At 43.0% G+C, this 16,991-nt stretch overlaps 4 protein-coding genes, 2 long non-coding RNA genes and 2 other non-coding genes across 10 annotated transcripts; 4 read left to right on the forward strand and 4 right to left on the reverse strand.

Annotated features, from left to right (window-relative positions):
• Positions 1–4: 4 nt before the first annotated feature.
• Adk2 (Adenosine kinase 2) lies at positions 5–2,978 on the reverse strand. 3 transcript variants are annotated; one of them, NM_001300125.1, is made up of 3 exons: positions 2,728–2,978; positions 1,364–1,847; positions 5–1,116 (listed from the first exon to the last, which is right to left on the reverse strand). In NM_001300125.1, the coding sequence occupies exons 1-3, from the start codon at positions 2,742–2,744 to the stop codon at positions 580–582; spliced, it is 1,038 nt and encodes a 345-aa protein (NP_001287054.1). In that variant the 5' UTR covers positions 2,745–2,978; the 3' UTR covers positions 5–579. The 3 variants fall into 3 exon arrangements, with proteins under 3 accessions (NP_001287054.1, NP_648624.1, NP_729863.1); NM_140367.4 differs by having other exon boundaries at positions 272–1,116; NM_168532.3 differs by lacking the exon at positions 2,728–2,978 and adding an exon at positions 1,918–1,975 and having other exon boundaries at positions 272–1,116.
• A 663-nt stretch (positions 2,979–3,641) lies between these two features.
• On the forward strand, positions 3,642–5,052 carry RpS12 (Ribosomal protein S12). The gene is made up of 4 exons (NM_168534.4): positions 3,642–3,683; positions 3,773–3,815; positions 4,022–4,156; positions 4,660–5,052. The coding sequence occupies exons 2-4, from the start codon at positions 3,799–3,801 to the stop codon at positions 4,925–4,927; spliced, it is 420 nt and encodes a 139-aa protein (NP_729866.1). The 5' UTR covers positions 3,642–3,683; positions 3,773–3,798; the 3' UTR covers positions 4,928–5,052.
• snoRNA:Me28S-A774b lies at positions 3,870–3,942 on the forward strand. The gene has a single exon (NR_003867.1). It is a non-coding gene; the product is annotated as a snoRNA:Me28S-A774b (small nucleolar RNA).
• Positions 4,516–4,588, forward strand: snoRNA:Me28S-A774a. The gene has a single exon (NR_003868.1). It is a non-coding gene; the product is annotated as a snoRNA:Me28S-A774a (small nucleolar RNA).
• Positions 5,053–6,727, reverse strand: Zmynd10 (Zinc finger MYND-type containing 10). The gene is made up of 4 exons (NM_140368.2): positions 5,979–6,727; positions 5,730–5,919; positions 5,228–5,667; positions 5,053–5,170 (listed from the first exon to the last, which is right to left on the reverse strand). Exons 1-4 carry the CDS (start codon positions 6,647–6,649, stop codon positions 5,116–5,118), a joined length of 1,356 nt encoding a protein of 451 aa, NP_648625.1. The 5' UTR covers positions 6,650–6,727; the 3' UTR covers positions 5,053–5,115.
• Positions 6,728–8,840: 2,113 nt separating this feature from the next.
• lncRNA:CR45172 (long non-coding RNA:CR45172) lies at positions 8,841–9,318 on the reverse strand. The gene has a single exon (NR_124913.1). It is a non-coding gene; the product is annotated as a long non-coding RNA:CR45172 (long non-coding RNA).
• On the forward strand, positions 9,252–16,794 carry CG17672 (uncharacterized protein). The gene is made up of 5 exons (NM_001043138.2): positions 9,252–9,617; positions 15,322–15,509; positions 15,585–15,742; positions 15,875–16,058; positions 16,208–16,794. The coding sequence occupies exons 1-5, from the start codon at positions 9,582–9,584 to the stop codon at positions 16,389–16,391; spliced, it is 750 nt and encodes a 249-aa protein (NP_001036603.1). The 5' UTR covers positions 9,252–9,581; the 3' UTR covers positions 16,392–16,794.
• On the reverse strand, positions 12,686–13,360 carry lncRNA:CR45157 (long non-coding RNA:CR45157). Its single transcript, NR_124914.1, has 2 exons — positions 13,204–13,360; positions 12,686–12,953 (listed from the first exon to the last, which is right to left on the reverse strand). It is a non-coding gene; the product is annotated as a long non-coding RNA:CR45157 (long non-coding RNA).
• Positions 16,795–16,991: the final 197 nt, after the last annotated feature.

The following is a 16,991-nucleotide window of genomic DNA, read 5'->3' on the forward strand; positions in this document are numbered from 1 at the left end:
AATTGTGAATTTATGGGCCGCATTAGCAAGCAAATGAAACAGCTGCGTGTTTCACAAGTTTTATTTAATGTTTAACTCGTCTATCTATCGTTGTTGATAATCTTATCTGCTGATGACTCCTCGTTGTAACTTTGGACATTGTAGTCGTATGCATTATTCTCCCGATTGGTATCTTATACCATAAATGGATAAGAAACCCAATAAATAAAAGGATGAGGAAATAAACCTCCTTTCACCTCTTATCTGAAAATCAATACAAAGATTTCAAGTTGTACAAAATGTTGACTTTTGTGTCTCGCTCGCGTGTCACTTTTGTTTTATTATCAATTTAAATTCGAATATTGCTCTATCTATAAGACACAAGCCTCACTCTCTCTATTTGTTCATGTCATTTCACATGTGTATGCTTTTGTATGTGTCTGAGTGTGGGTTATATGTATGTACAAACAATTATCAGTGTTAACAAAATCTTTTAGTCACTCTCATTTACTTAATTAACAATTGCAAATCTTGCTGCGCTTTGTCTGGCTCCTTCGATGTCCGATGTGTGTAAGGTTTCTGTAGCTTCCGCATCCGGTTTTACTCAACGAACTCCGGTTCGCCGGAGTATGTGCAACCTGGATTCTTGATAATGTGCCCGGCTGCATAGTTTCCGCACCTGATGCAGACATCCAGCGACTTGCCCTGCACAAACTGCGATAGGAAACCTCCAACGAATGCATCCCCAGCGCCATTGGTATCGACAATTTCATGCACCGCCAATTTCGTGACCGGGAATTCCTGCACCGAATCCTGCTGTATAAGCAGTACAGGATCGCAGCCCTGCGTGAGAATGGCAATGCGCGGCCGCGTCGGGTTTTTCTTCTCCATCGCCACCAGTCGCTTGCCAATCTCGCGCAGGTCCCCGCTAGGCCACTGCTGGGCCTCGGCGAACGCCTGAGCCTCCGCCTCGTTGCCAAAGATGATGTCCACGTAAGGCAGGGCGGCCAGCAGCGGTGCCATGTAGAATTGCGATATGAATGGTGCGCTGAGGTTCATTAGGAACGGTCGCTGTTTGGCGTGGGCGGTGGCCGCCACCTGCATAATGCTTGGCGGGTTCACAGTGAGGAAGAAGCCCTGGGAAATGAAATAATAAGAAGTATTATACATACGATATCTTTATGTTTTAAAGAACAAAGCAAGGGAAGTAAAATTAAGTAAAGATTTTTTAGGTAGGTAAGAACAAAATTAATGTGAAATTAAGGAACTAAACTCTGATTAATATCTCTGATTAATCTCTCTAACTCTTTAGAAATCGCTTAACTACTTACTTCCCTTTGTGCCATTAATTTATTACTTCCGGCATCGATTGTACAGAACTCACCGAAATGTAGTAGTACTGGGCGTTATCCACCAGAGCCTTGTTGCTGGGCTCCTCCAGGTGATCGATGGTGAAGTTATTGGCGGCCGCCAGATTAGCGCAGAGCGATCGGTGGGTGCCGGTGATCAGAACGGCACAGGTTCCCGTGGGCACGTCCTTCTTCACCTGGTAGTGAACATCCAGTCCGGCGGCTTGCGCCTTTTCCTTCAAGATATTGGCGTACCGATCCTCGCCGACGCAGCCGAAGAACACAGCCACCCTGGGCTGTCGAAGAATCCATTGGGCAATTCTCAGAGAATTTTGCACGGATCCGCCAGCCAGAAACTCAGCCTGGTAGCCTTCGACCAGCTCCCCGTAGATGGGCATGTGTCGGTCCTCGGCAAGGATCGCATCATCCTCGTTCATAGAGTACTTCTGCAGGAAGTTCAGTGGAACAACGGCGGAGATGTCCAGCAGCGGGTTGCCGCATCCGACCAGGATTCCTTCTCTGTGGAACAAAAAAAAAATATATTATTTGGATTATTAGTTTCGCTAAGTACATAGCAGTAGCCCCAAACCTGACGCGATCGCACATGTTGCTCGTCTGAGGGCCTCTAGCTAATGCGCCCAATTAACGATACCAGTCAACATTGCGTTCAACCAGAGCTTTTAAGCGCAATCAGCTGGCGCGATGAACCTCAGAGATAGCCCTACCTCCAGTGAAAGAAGACTGACAGTCGAAATATTGCGCATACGCCCGGTGTGTACTGCACATAAACTAATTCTCATAAAGGTTTTTATGATGCAAAAATAACAATACTAGGTATTATTCATGGTTCTTTAGAACTCATTGAATATTCTGCCATAATATTAATCTAGCAAACTATTTGTTGGACGAATAAGTATAGGTACATATATGAAATTATGGCACCTAATCTAGGCATCATCACTTTTTGGGACGCCAGTGTGCTCTTGTTTACGATAATGTTTGTAGTTGTTGGCAAGAATTCGCCCTGCTTATCAGTTGCATATTTCGGATTCGAGCGATTCTGGCGGCGATGAACCTGGCCGGATATATATACATATTAATTCATTCACACGCTCACCGGCACACCCCTACTACTTATTGTATTTTACGGATCAACATTCAGAGATCGTAGTTTCTGTGAGTTCCAGATAACGAAGGCAAACACGCGCACACAGACACACATATATACTATACACATAGCACACGATTTTCACATGCCGCTGTAAATTTTCGGCAATTATGTGGTTGTGCGTGTGTGTTGCGACACGAGAATCGGGAGCACATGGTGCCTATTTTTTTATAGTCTTCTTACACTTTTCTATTTGGTTAATAATACTAACCCACTACACTTGCAACTTACTGTAGCGTGCTCGTCATTCTCCTCGTGTGATTGTTGTTGTTGCTGCTGCTGCCTTCTTATGTAAACATAAACAAGGTATTGCACTTCAGGTGGCCGCCTGCGCTCTCAACTCGTATAAGTCGCTATCCGGCGTAGAATCGAATCGGGAGATATAGTCACGTATATTTATATTTATAGGTGATTTACCACGGGCTGCTGTCGTCGGAAGCGCGAGTTGCGGGCGTTTGGGAATTCGGTATTGTTTATCTCAGTGTTACCAGGTGCCGCAGGTGACGCATCTGTGGCTAATGCGTGGTAACTCGCAAAACGGTAACTCTGTGCACTGCTAAAAGAGCGAAAGAACTTTTCATCGCAATTGTATTGAAATATATTTGTACGATAGCAATGATGTTACTCTTAAATATATAAATATTTTTAATTAGCATTCCACAGAAGGTTGTTAAGTTCAAGTTTATAACAAAGAGATTAAATGTACTTCATGTGCACTGCGCAAAAATTGCACGAATTAGAATAGATTTCTGTAGAATATAATTGCTTTCCAAATATAAATCTTTAAATTTAACACTTTTACAAAATCATGTAAAAACAAAGTAATAACTGGAACAAGTGGCAAGGACAGATTATAGATGTATAGATAGATTTCTGTAGCAACATTCTTTCTCTTAAAGATATAATATAATATATACCAGAAAACTGGGAAACCCACTCAAGCTTATTGGGATAAAAAAAAATCATTTAATTAGAAAAAGTTCATCAGAAAAGTTAAAATATTTAAGAAATCTAAGTTAAGATAATGTCATAGCAAGTAAGAAATTGGCATAAATTTCCATTGCACACCACTATCGATCGCGTCACTATGCAGCTCTGCGAAACTATCGATATTTGTACCAATAGCTAAAAACTCACATCTCCAGCGCCATGCCGATTTTGTTCTCTTTCTTTCCGGTTGTCAAAAGGTACAGATGCTTGGATTTTATTTCTCCGAAATGAAGAGGTTTTCTTATCGAAAATGTAATAAATATGAACAATTAACTATCTTTTCCAGTGCAGTGCATCCTTAACCGCAGAACAATGGCCGACGTTGATGTGTAAGTAATTGTTTCATGGGCGATAAACGCATTTTACGCCTTGCTCGGAAAAACCTCTTGTTGATGAAATTAATTGGTCCGTGTTTATGAATTTCCATTGATTATAAATTCTCCAATTACTGACCAAGCAAGGCTAAGTCGAGTTTTGTGTAATGCGGCATGGCATGTGGCGTTGATTGCTAATAGTATATGTTTTTCCGATCTAGTGATGTTCCCTCCGCTGCCCCTGTGCTCGATGGCGCCATGGACATTAACACTGCCCTCCAGGAGGTCTTGAAGAAGTCCCTGATCGCCGATGGACTCGTCCATGGCATCCACCAGGCCTGCAAGGCCCTGGACAAGTAAGTAGTCCCACAATCTGGCGGTCAACGTGGTTATTCACTTGGGCTCTTAGATGCAAAATGCGAAAGGGTAAAAGCTATAGTAATATATTTCAAAGTCGACCATTCTATAGTTGAAAGCAATCTATATGATTGATAGAAATATATATTTCAGTTCAAATCATTTGAAATACATAGACCACGTTTTAAAAAGTGTGGGTCTTCATTCAACTTAACCTATTTTCAGGAAATGAATCTTATTTCCTCCTTGAATTTTTTAATCGTTTATTAATCGTAATGATATTTATAATAATCCACTAAGTGCATTAAAGATAAATCCCAAGTGTGTTTCCACATTAAATCATCTTGATTTTGCTGTTCTGACTGTGATGAAATTAATTGGTCCGTGTTTATGAATTTATATTGATTAAAAACCTTCCAATTACTGAGCAAATGACAGCGTATCGAGTTGCATTGTATGAAAAAAAACCATTCCTAATTACAATATATTGTTTTACCAACAGGCGTCAGGCTGTTCTGTGCATCCTAGCCGAGTCCTTCGACGAGCCCAACTACAAGAAGCTGGTTACCGCCCTGTGCAACGAGCACCAGATCCCCCTTATCCGCGTGGACTCGCACAAGAAGCTGGGCGAATGGTCCGGTCTGTGCAAGATCGACAAGGAGGGCAAGCCCCGCAAGGTGTGCGGCTGCTCCGTGGTCGTGATCAAGGATTTCGGTGAGGAGACACCCGCTTTGGACGTGGTTAAGGACCATCTCAGGCAGAACAGCTAAACAGCTGCGCACTGCCTGCTGAATGAGAGACTACGTGAAAGTTCTTTTTAAGCTATTCGCTAATTGAAAATAAAACGTATTGAACCTGAATCCAGATGAAAAAATAAAAGAAAGTCGACCTTTTTACATTTTTGGAATGTTCTATTATATTGAAAAAATTATTTTGTATACTAGACGCTGGGTCACAATTAAGTTTTAAGGCAGACGAGCTTGTGCTGTGGCCAATCCTTGAGCTGACAATCACTGAAAGAAAAAATATTATAGAAGAAGCGAACTCCGCAAAAGTTGCGTCCAACCCACCGGGAGCAGTAGTGCACCTTCTTGCAGCAGGCACACTTCTTTTTGGCCTTCGCCTGGCAAGTGGCGCAAGTATGGTCCGTATCTCCATCGCCACCAGCGCCGGCATCCTTTGCTTCGCCCATCTTGAGATCATCCATATTCTGCTCCAGTTCACAGAGCAAGTCCGTGCCGTAGGCTTTGCTGAGGCGAGTGGCCAAAGCGCAGATGTTTTCCTTGTTCTTGCTAAGGAAAACCGAGTCCTGATCCTGGGCAATCTGATAGAAGCCGCCATTTTCCTCGACATCCTTGAGCAGTTCCTCCTGGATCTGCGGAATGTCCTCCAGCAAGAGCGGCTGTGTCTTGGCCGTATTGCCGCTGAGCGTCAGGCGGCTGAGGAACACCTTTAGCTCTATAAGTGGCGGCAGCTGGTCCAGCAACGGCTCGTGCATGAGACCCAAAAGCTAAGGAAGTCAGCTTGGTAAGTCAGCGCATTAATCATAGATATATGTAGGTGGCAACTAACCTTGTGTAACTGCTTGCAGCGTGCCTCGTTGAAAGCATAGTTCTCCATGATCTGAGGATTAAGGAGCAGCTGACGCACACAAAACCAGGCCTGCGCCTCTGGCTTGACAATCTTGGTGACGTCGTCCACATTGGTCCACTTCTCGTCGATGAACTTCTGAATGCCCTTGCTGGTCTTTCTCTGCCACGGACTAAAACGAGGAGAAATGTGTAAAATATAAAAAAAAACTCACTTATCCGTGCTGCTCACCGGAAGCTAAGCACATCTGCCATGAGCCACGGAATGTCATGGGTCACCAGCAAACGGCGTGCGGCGCTTAGATGAAACAATGTCACATTATCTGCTATGTAGTTCAGCACTGAGATGCAGCGCAGTCCAATCTTATAGATAAAGTCGCGCTTCTGGCGCTCCAGCTCCGTGAGCACTGCCTCATCCACGTCCAGCTTTGTCTCGTTCTCGTGGTAACCCATGCTAACCAAGCCAATGACCTGGGAAATGGCCTGGGCGCAATAGTCAATCAAATCCAGCACGGACTCCTGCAGCGTCTCACAGCCACTCGGATGGTAGAGGCACACATCCAGAAGCGCTACCAAAGCAGCCTCGTGATATAGCACCGTGTAGATAAGGAACGTGGCCTGCGGATTGGGATCAATCTCCAGCAGATGCGGCAGAACACGCGTCTTCCACAACGTTACGCAATAGGCTTCGTGGATCAGCACGCGTAGCTTGTCGCGCGAGATGAGGAACTCCTTCACCTCCTCCTCGCGATTCTGGGACAGCTCCAAGGCGGCCTGCTGGCTCAGCCCGAGGATCATCTCGTGCACCTCCAGCCACTTCGGGCTGCCCACCTCACGCACCTCAAATGGACGAATGCTCTCCACAAAGAGATACATTTCCTCGGGGTGCACAAAGTTTACCATTTTGTTTTTATACTGATTTTAATATTTTTTCGGATATTTCAAAACACGTTTTATCCGGCTTGTTTTGCTAAGACTGACGACTAACGAAAGACTGGGGACTGAGTTAAATTATTATTTTAGGTTGTCATGGCAGTCACAGGTTGCTAGGATTCTCTTAATAAATAAAACATATCTAAGATATGTAGTTTTAACGTTAAATTTGAATGCCAATCTTCTGGTATACCAATTATCAGAGCAAACTGAACATGCTTAAAAGGTCTTTAAAAAAGTGAAAATTTGGCATATTTGTATGCCTTTTCTAAAATGGTGTTAAAAGAAAATAAGCTAGAAAATAAAACTGAGAACTAATAGGTGTTATAGGATGATGTTAAACTATTAAAATGTAATGTAAATGTAAGTATCCTCCATATGTTACTTATACTATTGACATTATATCATAGTTAAGATAGTTTGGTGAAATAGAAAATGAATGAGCTGCAGAATTTGAAAGCTACCTATGCTAATATGGGCAGTCTAGCAGTCTAAAGTCTAGACGTAAAGAGTTAGTAACCTTTTTGGAAAACATGCCTGGTTTTTGGCAGCAGTCAGTCCGCAGGCATTTCGTTTTCATTTATTTTGGCAGCTACATATTACGGCAGGCCACTTGATTGTTGGCCACCGATAAAGGCGTTTGGAGCGTCGGCCGTGGACAATTGGAACTCGTTCAGTCACTTTCGCTGAAAAGTTGCGTTGACACTGCGCATGCGTAGCGTGTGATGCGAGGATGGAGATGTGCGGATGGGGCAGGTGGGGGGATCATGGGGGTCTCATGTTTCGTGGGGGACAAACAATATTTCTTTCGTTTTCTTTGTGGCAGTGCGTTTGTTTCAATTGTTAGTAGTAATTTAATTTTATTTATATACGTAGCGACGGTCGAACGCTTTTTCTGCACGACGCGACGACAATTGACTTCAAATGTCGTTTGGCCGATGGGGAAAAAGTTACGACCACTATGAAAGTTTCTGTGGCCTTTCGGCGTTTTCTTCATTTTTCGATAATAACCGAAACGAATTGAAACGAATATAGCTTGATAACTTTCCCAAAAGAAAATGAAAAGCGCCTTTTAATTGCCAGACGAAGTGAAAGAAATGGAGCGATGGGCATTTACAGAATGCGCGATTGCGCAATGCCATTAATCGATAACCAATTAACCGATAAGTCGGTTTGCAATGCTTTCAGATTCGTATGAAGATGGAAACCCCTTCCCGCGAGTATTGTCATATCCATTTAATATTAAGTTTTTCACATTATTATTAACAATTAGACTCTAAAAATCTGAAATATTAAGTGATTTAAAAATGTATAAGCTTTATAATTTGTTTTGACCCTCTTAGATCTTTCTGTCACAAATGTCCATGGACTCCCTGTAAAATAAAGATTAGGTTCTATAAGTCACAGAAGTTTGTTCAATTAAATCATTTAACAATAAAACAGTTCCTCCTCCTCTCTCATCTCAATATTTAAACAAGATTATGTATGAGTTGGCTTTGGTTGCAAACAAAATGGCAGATGGCATCCGATTTGATCACAATGAAGTGTATGTGGAGTGATCAGTGAACATCATGCCATCTTTATGATCTGATATTTTAACTTCAAACAGATACAGATTTGAAACAGATTTTGACGGAAAAAATTTATTGGAAACATGATAAGAGGCATTGGACTAATATTGTTTCCGATCCTTGTAGTTACGTCAATTATTTTCTGCTGTGTCTGCTGCATTTGCCTCATCTTCTGCGGGTGCTGCTCGGCACTAATGCGATCCCTTCATCTGGATCCACCTTTACCGCGGGCTCGTCCTCAGCCCCGACAAATAATGGCAGTTGGATCACCCATGACTCAGCAGGCAGTGATAGCCATAGAAGGAGAAGTTTAGAGCCTAGAGGATGTGATCCCAAATGCTGTTCATGCCAAAATTCCATGTGTATAGTGCCTTGAAACCATTTTTCTTTTTAAAGTCAAACATTAAAGTCTAAGATGGCAGCCTCCTTAGTCTTCTTTTATATTAATACTACTTAGCTACATTAATAATTTAAATCATATATCCTAATAATTTAAATCATAAGATCCACTTGATAATGAGATCGTAATATATCCTAACAAACCTTAAATCTGTTTAGAGTCTGATCTTACTATATTCTCGAATTTTAAAAAGTATATGAGACATTGAATGGCTAGTTTGATTTATTGAGCTGTGGCATCAGAATGTTTTTAACAATAATCCTGACATTCCTGGTCGGAATTGTGCTGTTCGTGTGCCTGTGCTATACCCTGATGTTCCTGGCTTGTTTCTGCCTCGATTGTTTCTTGCGGAGCATACACATGCATCCAGATCGGCACCCACAGTGCCAGCGAACAACCCAATCCTCTGCAGCAATAGAAGCAACAGCGGCAGCAGCAGCAGCAGCAAAAGCAACATCTGCTGCAGCGGCAACAGCAGCAGCAGCAGCAACAGCAACACTTTGCACGACAGCAACAGGTTACGAGTGCGATGTAGCCGAAGATCCCATTGGCAGCAGCGAGACACCAAGTGCTTAAGGAATGGTAAACGTTACCTGGTCCGTCAGTTCAGGTTGAGCGCTCGAGTTGGTCGGTTGTTGGACGCGCGTTACCTCTACAAAGTGTTTCTGAAAATCCAGGCATCCAGTGAAATCAGCGTGTGATATTTTATTCGCTTCGTTTCGTGAAGTGTAGCAGAAGTGTAGTGAAAAGGCAATTCGAATCGGACAAGTCGCCGGCAGAAGACACGATATACGAGACGTTCGACAGAACATCTCAAGTGCCCCCCCTCAAGTACAGCCAATAAGCCAACAATCAACCAGCCATCCAACCATCCATACATCCATCCAACCAACCAACTAACCAACCAACAGGCAACACACGCAGCTACAAAATGGAATACCGGTGCTTAAGTAGAAGTTCTGTCAAAGTAAGTGACCCCAATAAGCACAAAAAATAAAGACACTAAAGCCGTAGCGCCCACAAGGAGTGGCAGCTGCAAGATCTCTTTACACGTCTTGGATTCTTTCTTTCATTCTTCTTATATTTTGCCTGAACTTGGCATTGTTCTCGTCGGCGACGTTGTGTTCCTTTTGGGAAACCAGTATGGCATAAAAAACGCATATAATATGGCTATATATGTAGTACACAGATGTACATACATGTGCATCCCGCAGCCCACAGGCAACACCTTCGGTGGTGGTCCACTAAGTGCCTGGCGTGGAGTAATGGAACATGGGCTGGGTTCTCCGTTTGCCGCCGGATGGCATTTGGAGATCAGCTCTTCGGTGCTCCGGCGTTTCGCCCACTTCGACCCATTTCGCTGGCCCGATCGGCCGATGGCTTGGCATGAATTAGCACCTTTCTTGGACTTTCTTTTTGTCCGGTCTTGACGCATTTTTAATGAATTTACCATGGCCAAATAACTTTTACTAGGCTGCGTGTCTACGGGTATTCGATTCGACTCACGTCTAGGCCCTGCCACTTGAATTGGCAAAAGTTAGAGAGCTCTCGCGGTTATGGTTACAAGTGATATATGGGCCCTGTCGGCAGGCAGGTCGTGGAATGCGGCAGGAGATCTGACCCAGCGATTGGGCATGGTGGTGGTTTGCGGAATGCAGCTGCATTCTTGTGGGAAAAATACTTTTCTTTTTTTTCTACTGCCACCGGTTGTGAGCCCTAAATTGTAGGGTATGAAGCCGTAGGGACCACAGAAAACCCTGTGAACTTGACCGACTTTGGATTTATGAGAATGTTAATCAGGCAGATAGCGAGAAAGCCAAAGAACACGCCCACTCGATCGAATCGCTTAGTCAACGATTTCCCTTGAATGGAGTTTTGAATTTCGTTCGGTTGTTTTCTCTGCTTGCCCGGCAATTTTTACGATTTAACCCATAATCCACACAGAAACAAATATGTATGTGAACCTGCTAGTTATTAGAAATGAGTGATAAGTTGTTCATTTTTACTGAATGAAAACGATTTTCCCGTTACTTGTTCATTTAACATATGATTATTATGATTCATTCTGCCAGTGAATGCTTAAAATGAACATCGATTGTCAGGTTTATTTTCGAATAAGACAAACGTATGGAGACTATGTTAAGGAACTGGAATTTGTGGCCAGTGTAGCGATGATTCAAAGCGTTGCCTAAATGCTCGAGTGCCGCGCACGCCGTGGGCAAAAGCGAAATAAAAATTTTATAAAAAGTAGGCTAAATATATTCATACTTTGATTTTTATGGGTTGCGTCCCCCTGAGTCTCTGATTCTGCCCTACAGGCAGAAGATTCCCATTCGAGCGTCTCATGTTCTGGCATTTTGGCTTTTAGACTAACATGGGGAATCTGAGATGCCTATATAACTATTTGCAAAACGGAGTTTTAAACTGTTAGCCAAAACGGCGTTCTGGTTCAAATATTTCCATCATTACAACAGCATTGTTCTGATTGTCCGGGGAGTTTTGTCATACAATTGTGTTAATTGCCGACTTTAATGTAGCGCCAAAAGCTAACAGTGATATTGTGTGGCCCGGAAGATAATGATGCGAATCATCCAGTGAAACTTCTGCCAAGATATGTACATAAGTATCTAGATCCGTGACATTAAAACCGAGAGCGTAATGAGTAAAAGTGTTGCCCATTGTCATTCAAATACATCGGTTCTAGTTTTGGTCAGCCCAGCTCCACTCTTAGCCCCGTTTCCACGGATTCCATGGATTCCTCTATTCCGATCCCACCATCTGGACAATGGACGCGGTTCAAAAATGAAAGCGCCGCTGTCGTCGACCAAGACTCAAGTGCGGGGGAGTGAAACGGAGCGGAGATGGCCAAAGGCGCAATAAGCCAGGTCCATTGCACCTGTCCCGCTCTAACTTTGCGGTCTGGCCTGGCCTTTTCTGGTCTTGGTCTTGCTCTTGGATTTGGTTTTGGTCTGGGAAAACGTGATCTGCATAGCGGCTGCTTCTTCGGGGAAAAAACCCATTGAAAGTTTTGTCGCTTCGGGGTTATCACGGCATTGAGCTTTGTTGTCTGTCGCGGAACGAAAAAAAAAATAATGGAAAACACAACATAAAACAACGGTCTAATGCGCAACGGTGCTGGGAAGTAGCAAAAAAAAAGACACAGAGTTGTAAAGAAAACTGTTCTTGAGGCTATGTAATTGATCGATAAATGGTAAAATCGGTTATGCATAATCGATGATTGACGCAAGGTGCAAAAAGTGAACTCAATTTAAAACATACAAAAAAGGAAACATAGAATATTTGATGGTTTTCATTTGGAGTTTCCCGTGTTTTTCAAGACTAGATCTTAACCAGTCTAAAAACATTCTTATCATATGAGTACCACATAAATTCCTGAATTTCAAAAACGTCTTAATAATTTGTATGGATAACCAATCAAGCTTTGAGTCAACACAAATTCGAAGAGTTTGTTTCACAGACCGAGTTTTTGAAAGGTTTGAAGCCTCGTACATACATCATTTAGCATCAATTCTTACCAATTTTTCGACACGCCTCGCTGTTGACATACAGCATCTCCCAAACAATAACAATTGGCCTTTGCTTTTCATCGGCTTTTCCTGACCAACTGATCCACAATCGGCGAACAAAGGCCTTTGGGAAATTGTGTCAGTCAAGCGAAGTCAAAGCCAACGGCCAAGCCACAATTCTCTCTTTCAATTCGTTTCAATCACAATGCATTATCACTGACATCCATTGAGAATGTGGAACTCCAAGGAGGGGAATGCCCGGGGCTATGGGCTACGCTTATCAATAAACCTGTTCCTGGTTTCAACCAGTAACAACATCGCGTGCAACGCCAGCTATCTAAGTCACAGTCAAAGTCACAGTAACAGCCAAAGTCGCAGTCACCGCCGGCTATTTGTTGGCTGTCAATAATCTGTCGACATAGCCATGCTTTCCCAAAACCAATTTTCACCCGTGCAGCTGAGCTGTTAGAATTTAATTTCATTTGTTATTAAACGCCAATGTTTGTTTATGCCAAGCGAGTGAGACAGAGAAAGAGATAGAGAGATGGCATGAGAGGGAGATGGCGATGTGGGTCGTTAACCTCGTTATAACGGCACCTGATCCACGAACGGAGCCGCTGCTCTTGACAGTTTTGCCCGTCGCTTTGTCTCTTTTTGCCGTTTGTTGCTGTTGTTGTTGTGTCTCTTTGCCATCGGTTCTTTATAGAGAAGGGGCTAAATCTTGCTGATCTCGTGTCACGATGTAAATTTGCGTTTACAGAGAACCGTCTATAAATCTACAAAGATATATCGCAATACTTTATCAATATCTCAGTATCTAAACTATCTTAAATTGCAGGAATGGATTATAAAAGTTGGTTATATATGAATACTTAATAATAATTAAACACTGAATTCTGTCTCAACAATATTTAAAGAGTAGAAAATAATATTGACAAATTTGTTTAATTATTTTAATTTTGATGATTATTGTGATTTTGGAATATTGCTCCTAGTTGCCTGAGTAATTAAATTCAATTTACATACCTTATTTCGTGGTATGTGGTGTTATTTATCACGCTGTCATCTCTAAGTTCTTTCAAGCCTTGCTTGTCTCGTCTCTTTTCTCTTTTCCTCGCGGGCAAATACAAAGCAGAGCATAGAAAATCATTGTAGTGCACGGTGTTGTTATTGTTGTTTTTGTTATGTAAGCCTAATGACAAGGCAAACCGAAATTGTCAACGGATCGTCAATGGGTTTTTGATTAATGCGTGATTTTCCGATTTCCAAAGCCCAATTATATTCGAAATTATTTGCATTCGGTACAGTCATGCCACAATCACTACAATGAACACTCCACAGACCTCATTAGGAGCCGACGAGGGCCCAATCAAGATGGCAATTACCAGGTAGAAATGCGTCTAGTGACAGGTTCAAATGGCAATGGCTTCTCCGGCTCCCCAGTGCTTTAATGTCGAATTAAGAGGGGACAGCGAGCATTTATTAAACGAAATTGCTGAAGAGTCATAAAAACGGAAAGTCCGAGCAACGAAATGACAATGTCGGGAAAAGCGCGTTTAATGAGCCCCCCAGAAGAATTCGACAGAAGGCGCGGTGAGAGTGGAAGTGCTTGTGGCCATAGTTGCACCATCGAACCTGAAGACCTGGCTGGTCTGCACGTGTATAGGCCCCCTTTTCCGCTCATTCAGAGACCCATTAAATTCGTGTAGTGAATGGGAAAAGAATTAAATAATAGAATTTCGCTTTCGTTTTTATTTTCCCAGCGGCGCAGCGCACACGCAATGACCATTATGGCCCCCTCGTTTTTCATTAGTATTTTTTTTTTTGTCAAATGTCTAACTGAAAAGAAAGTTGGCTAGCAAACCTACCAAATGTGCGAACCGAACAAAACAATAATAGCAGAAAGAAAATATTTATATCAATTAAGAAATATTTGCGGTATTCCGCCATTGACAGTCGCACAAAGGCTCAAAGAAAAGCAACGATTATCGTACATACATACATGCATACCTTACATACATACATACGTGCAGCGATTTTCTCAACAGAAAGTCAAATGCAAAAAATTGCAAAAAAATTAACAGAAAAAAGCAGAAGAAATGGCAAATTTTGTGCTGCAATTTTAATTCAATCGAAACGGGTTTTTCGGCACGAATCGGGCACTTGATCAGCAGCCAAATCTGCACGGAGAAAGTGAAAGAAAATACATGCGAGAGCGGTTGGATAAAAACCGCGAGAAGAGGCAATAAAAAGTTCAGACCATATTAGAAGTCAGCTTTGCATGCCGTGCCACTGAAAAGTGTCCGTATGTCCGTATGTCTTAATACAAACATTCCAACTCGATGGATGTGGGTTTTCGTCTCTGTTTTTACTTTCACGTGCGCCGTGCCCCCCCCCCCCGCAAGATGCTTATTTATGAGCTTAATTAATTTGTTTATGGATTTCGGGGCTAAGCGGGTCAAGCATGTGAAAATAGAAACTTTTCATCGTCCATACACCTCCCTCCATCAAAACCAAAATGGATAGCCCTTGTAACGCGTAATCGCCATCGTCTGCAGTGGCGTACTTTTAAAGCCTTTCCCAGAATTCCGTAGAGTCCCCAGCCAAAAGCCAAATAGTGCTAGACAACTACATACATATGTATGTTATATACAAGCAAACATATATAGCTGGGCCATGGTCAGGGTCGTCGGTTCAACGACAGGCCATAAAACACGTTACAACTCTTACGGAACTTCAGTTCAGTAAGACTAGTTGTATTTCCAGCATGAGACAGCACTTCCCTCCTTCCGCGGATTACCCGTTATCAAATACCATAAATGCAACATATCTAAAGTCGCTGATATTATTGTATCAGTACTTCAAGAAAAGTCCTCTGAACGAAGAAGGAGAAGTCTTCTTAAATGTTTAAAAACTTTGTTATTGCTAGGGATCTACAAAAGAACATTTCTCATTTTGTTTTATTATAGTTTTGTTTTCGCAGACTATTTTAAATTTTTGGTACGTTTCGTTACTATCTAGATACTAGATACTCTAAAGTCTAGGATGCACTTACTGCTCAAGAGAGCCACAAATTGACCGTGTGAATAATCTGTTTTGGCCCGTTTCATAACCCATATCCGTACCGCTTCGTATCTGTTGCAGCACCTAACGGCTCTCTGCGTCCTCAGCATCGCACTCACCTGCGCAAACGCGGCATTGTGGCCAAGTTACAGCAGCGATGATGCGCCCCCCAGCCGCTGCAGCGGTGGGCGTGGCCTGAAGTACCTATCGGGCGATGCGCTGACGGACTCGCTGGACTGCCTGGGTCCCAATAATGCGCCATATCCGAGGTGAGTCAGTCATCTGGCATGGTAGTAACTTTCTTTTCTAACGCCCCTGTGACCATCCAATTGGGATCTCTGCAGCGCGGCCGTGGCGCGCACATTCTCCAACTGGAACGGAAACTCGCGACGTGGCCGCCAGAGCAAATTGCCCAGCACACTGGACCCAGCCATAACCACCAGTGCTCTGCTGAGGGCCTACGACGAGGTGAACAACGAGGCCGTCGGAAGCAGTCGCTATGGTAAGTCGGTCACCGCCACCTGATTGACCAAACCAATCGATCGAACCACCGCCTGATTGATTGATTGATTGATGGATTGATTGACTGACTACTTGATTGATTAATCAATCTCATCGCATCGCAACTCAACAGGTCGTTCGCTGAAGAACGCCACGCCGGCGCAGCAGTGCAAGAGCGAGACGCCGGCGCGCCTCTGCAAGACGCGCTACAATACCACGGCGCCCATGTACGGAGTGAGCCTCACCTCCGGCCAGCCGGTGACCATCGTCCAGAAGTTCCCCGATCTCCTGCAGCAGGTGGTCTTCGAAGTGTGCGAGTGAGTAATATTTTGGCACCCGATTAATATAAATCTTATTGGTATACCAAACAAATTGAATTCAAATAAGAAATTTACCCTTAACTTACATTACTCCACAATCTCCACTAGTTCTTCTTTTTAAAGCTCACTACTATGGTCAATTTCAGATCCTCTGAGTGCGATGTGGTCCGCGGCGAGTGTACGCAAACCTATGTGCCCTACCTGTTCCTGGTCATTCCGCTCGGCCCGGTGACGCTGACTGGCCAGGATTACGTGCTGGTGGAGAGCGGATGCGTGTGCAAGCCCAAGTACTCGACGGGCGCCGCCCAGGAGCCGAACATGATACCGTAGAAGGAGGAAACGAAGGAAGGCGAAGGCGGTAACCACCAGGAACACCAACAGCAACCAAAAGAACTGAGCGAGTTTTGGGTCGGAGCAGATCGGAGCCAAGCCGAGCTGGGCTGAACTGGCTGGCTGGCTGGCTGGCTTAATTAAAAGGAATTATTTTTTGTAGCGAAATCAATTTTGCAATGTTATTTAATGTTTTCCCCCCATCTCTCATTCTCCTTTAAATCCCACTCAGCTTTATAAAATTGAATTGAAATTTTGCTCGAAAAATAATCGAATCCTAATGTTAAGTCTAAATTTAAACAAAATTGATTAAATGCCTCTGTGCGTTTGTAGTGTGTATTTATTAGAACCCCTAATTACGGCATTCGAAAATGCTAAATAAAAACATTCGTTTCGAAATGTGACTGCAGTCGTTTAATTCCAAAGGGATGGAATATAAAATTGTTCAAAAGGATGGAAATATAATAATGAAACTATAAATAGAATGTAATTGCTATGGCTACGCACATACCGACATGTGCCTTAAATGATCTAGAAAATGTAGCTCTTTTATAGTAAAAATAGAAACCAATCTAAACAGATCATTTTAAAATTCGTTTT

Source organism: Drosophila melanogaster, chromosome 3L (genome assembly GCF_000001215.4).
Source record: "Drosophila melanogaster chromosome 3L".
Taxonomy (NCBI): Eukaryota; Metazoa; Arthropoda; class Insecta; order Diptera; family Drosophilidae; genus Drosophila; species Drosophila melanogaster.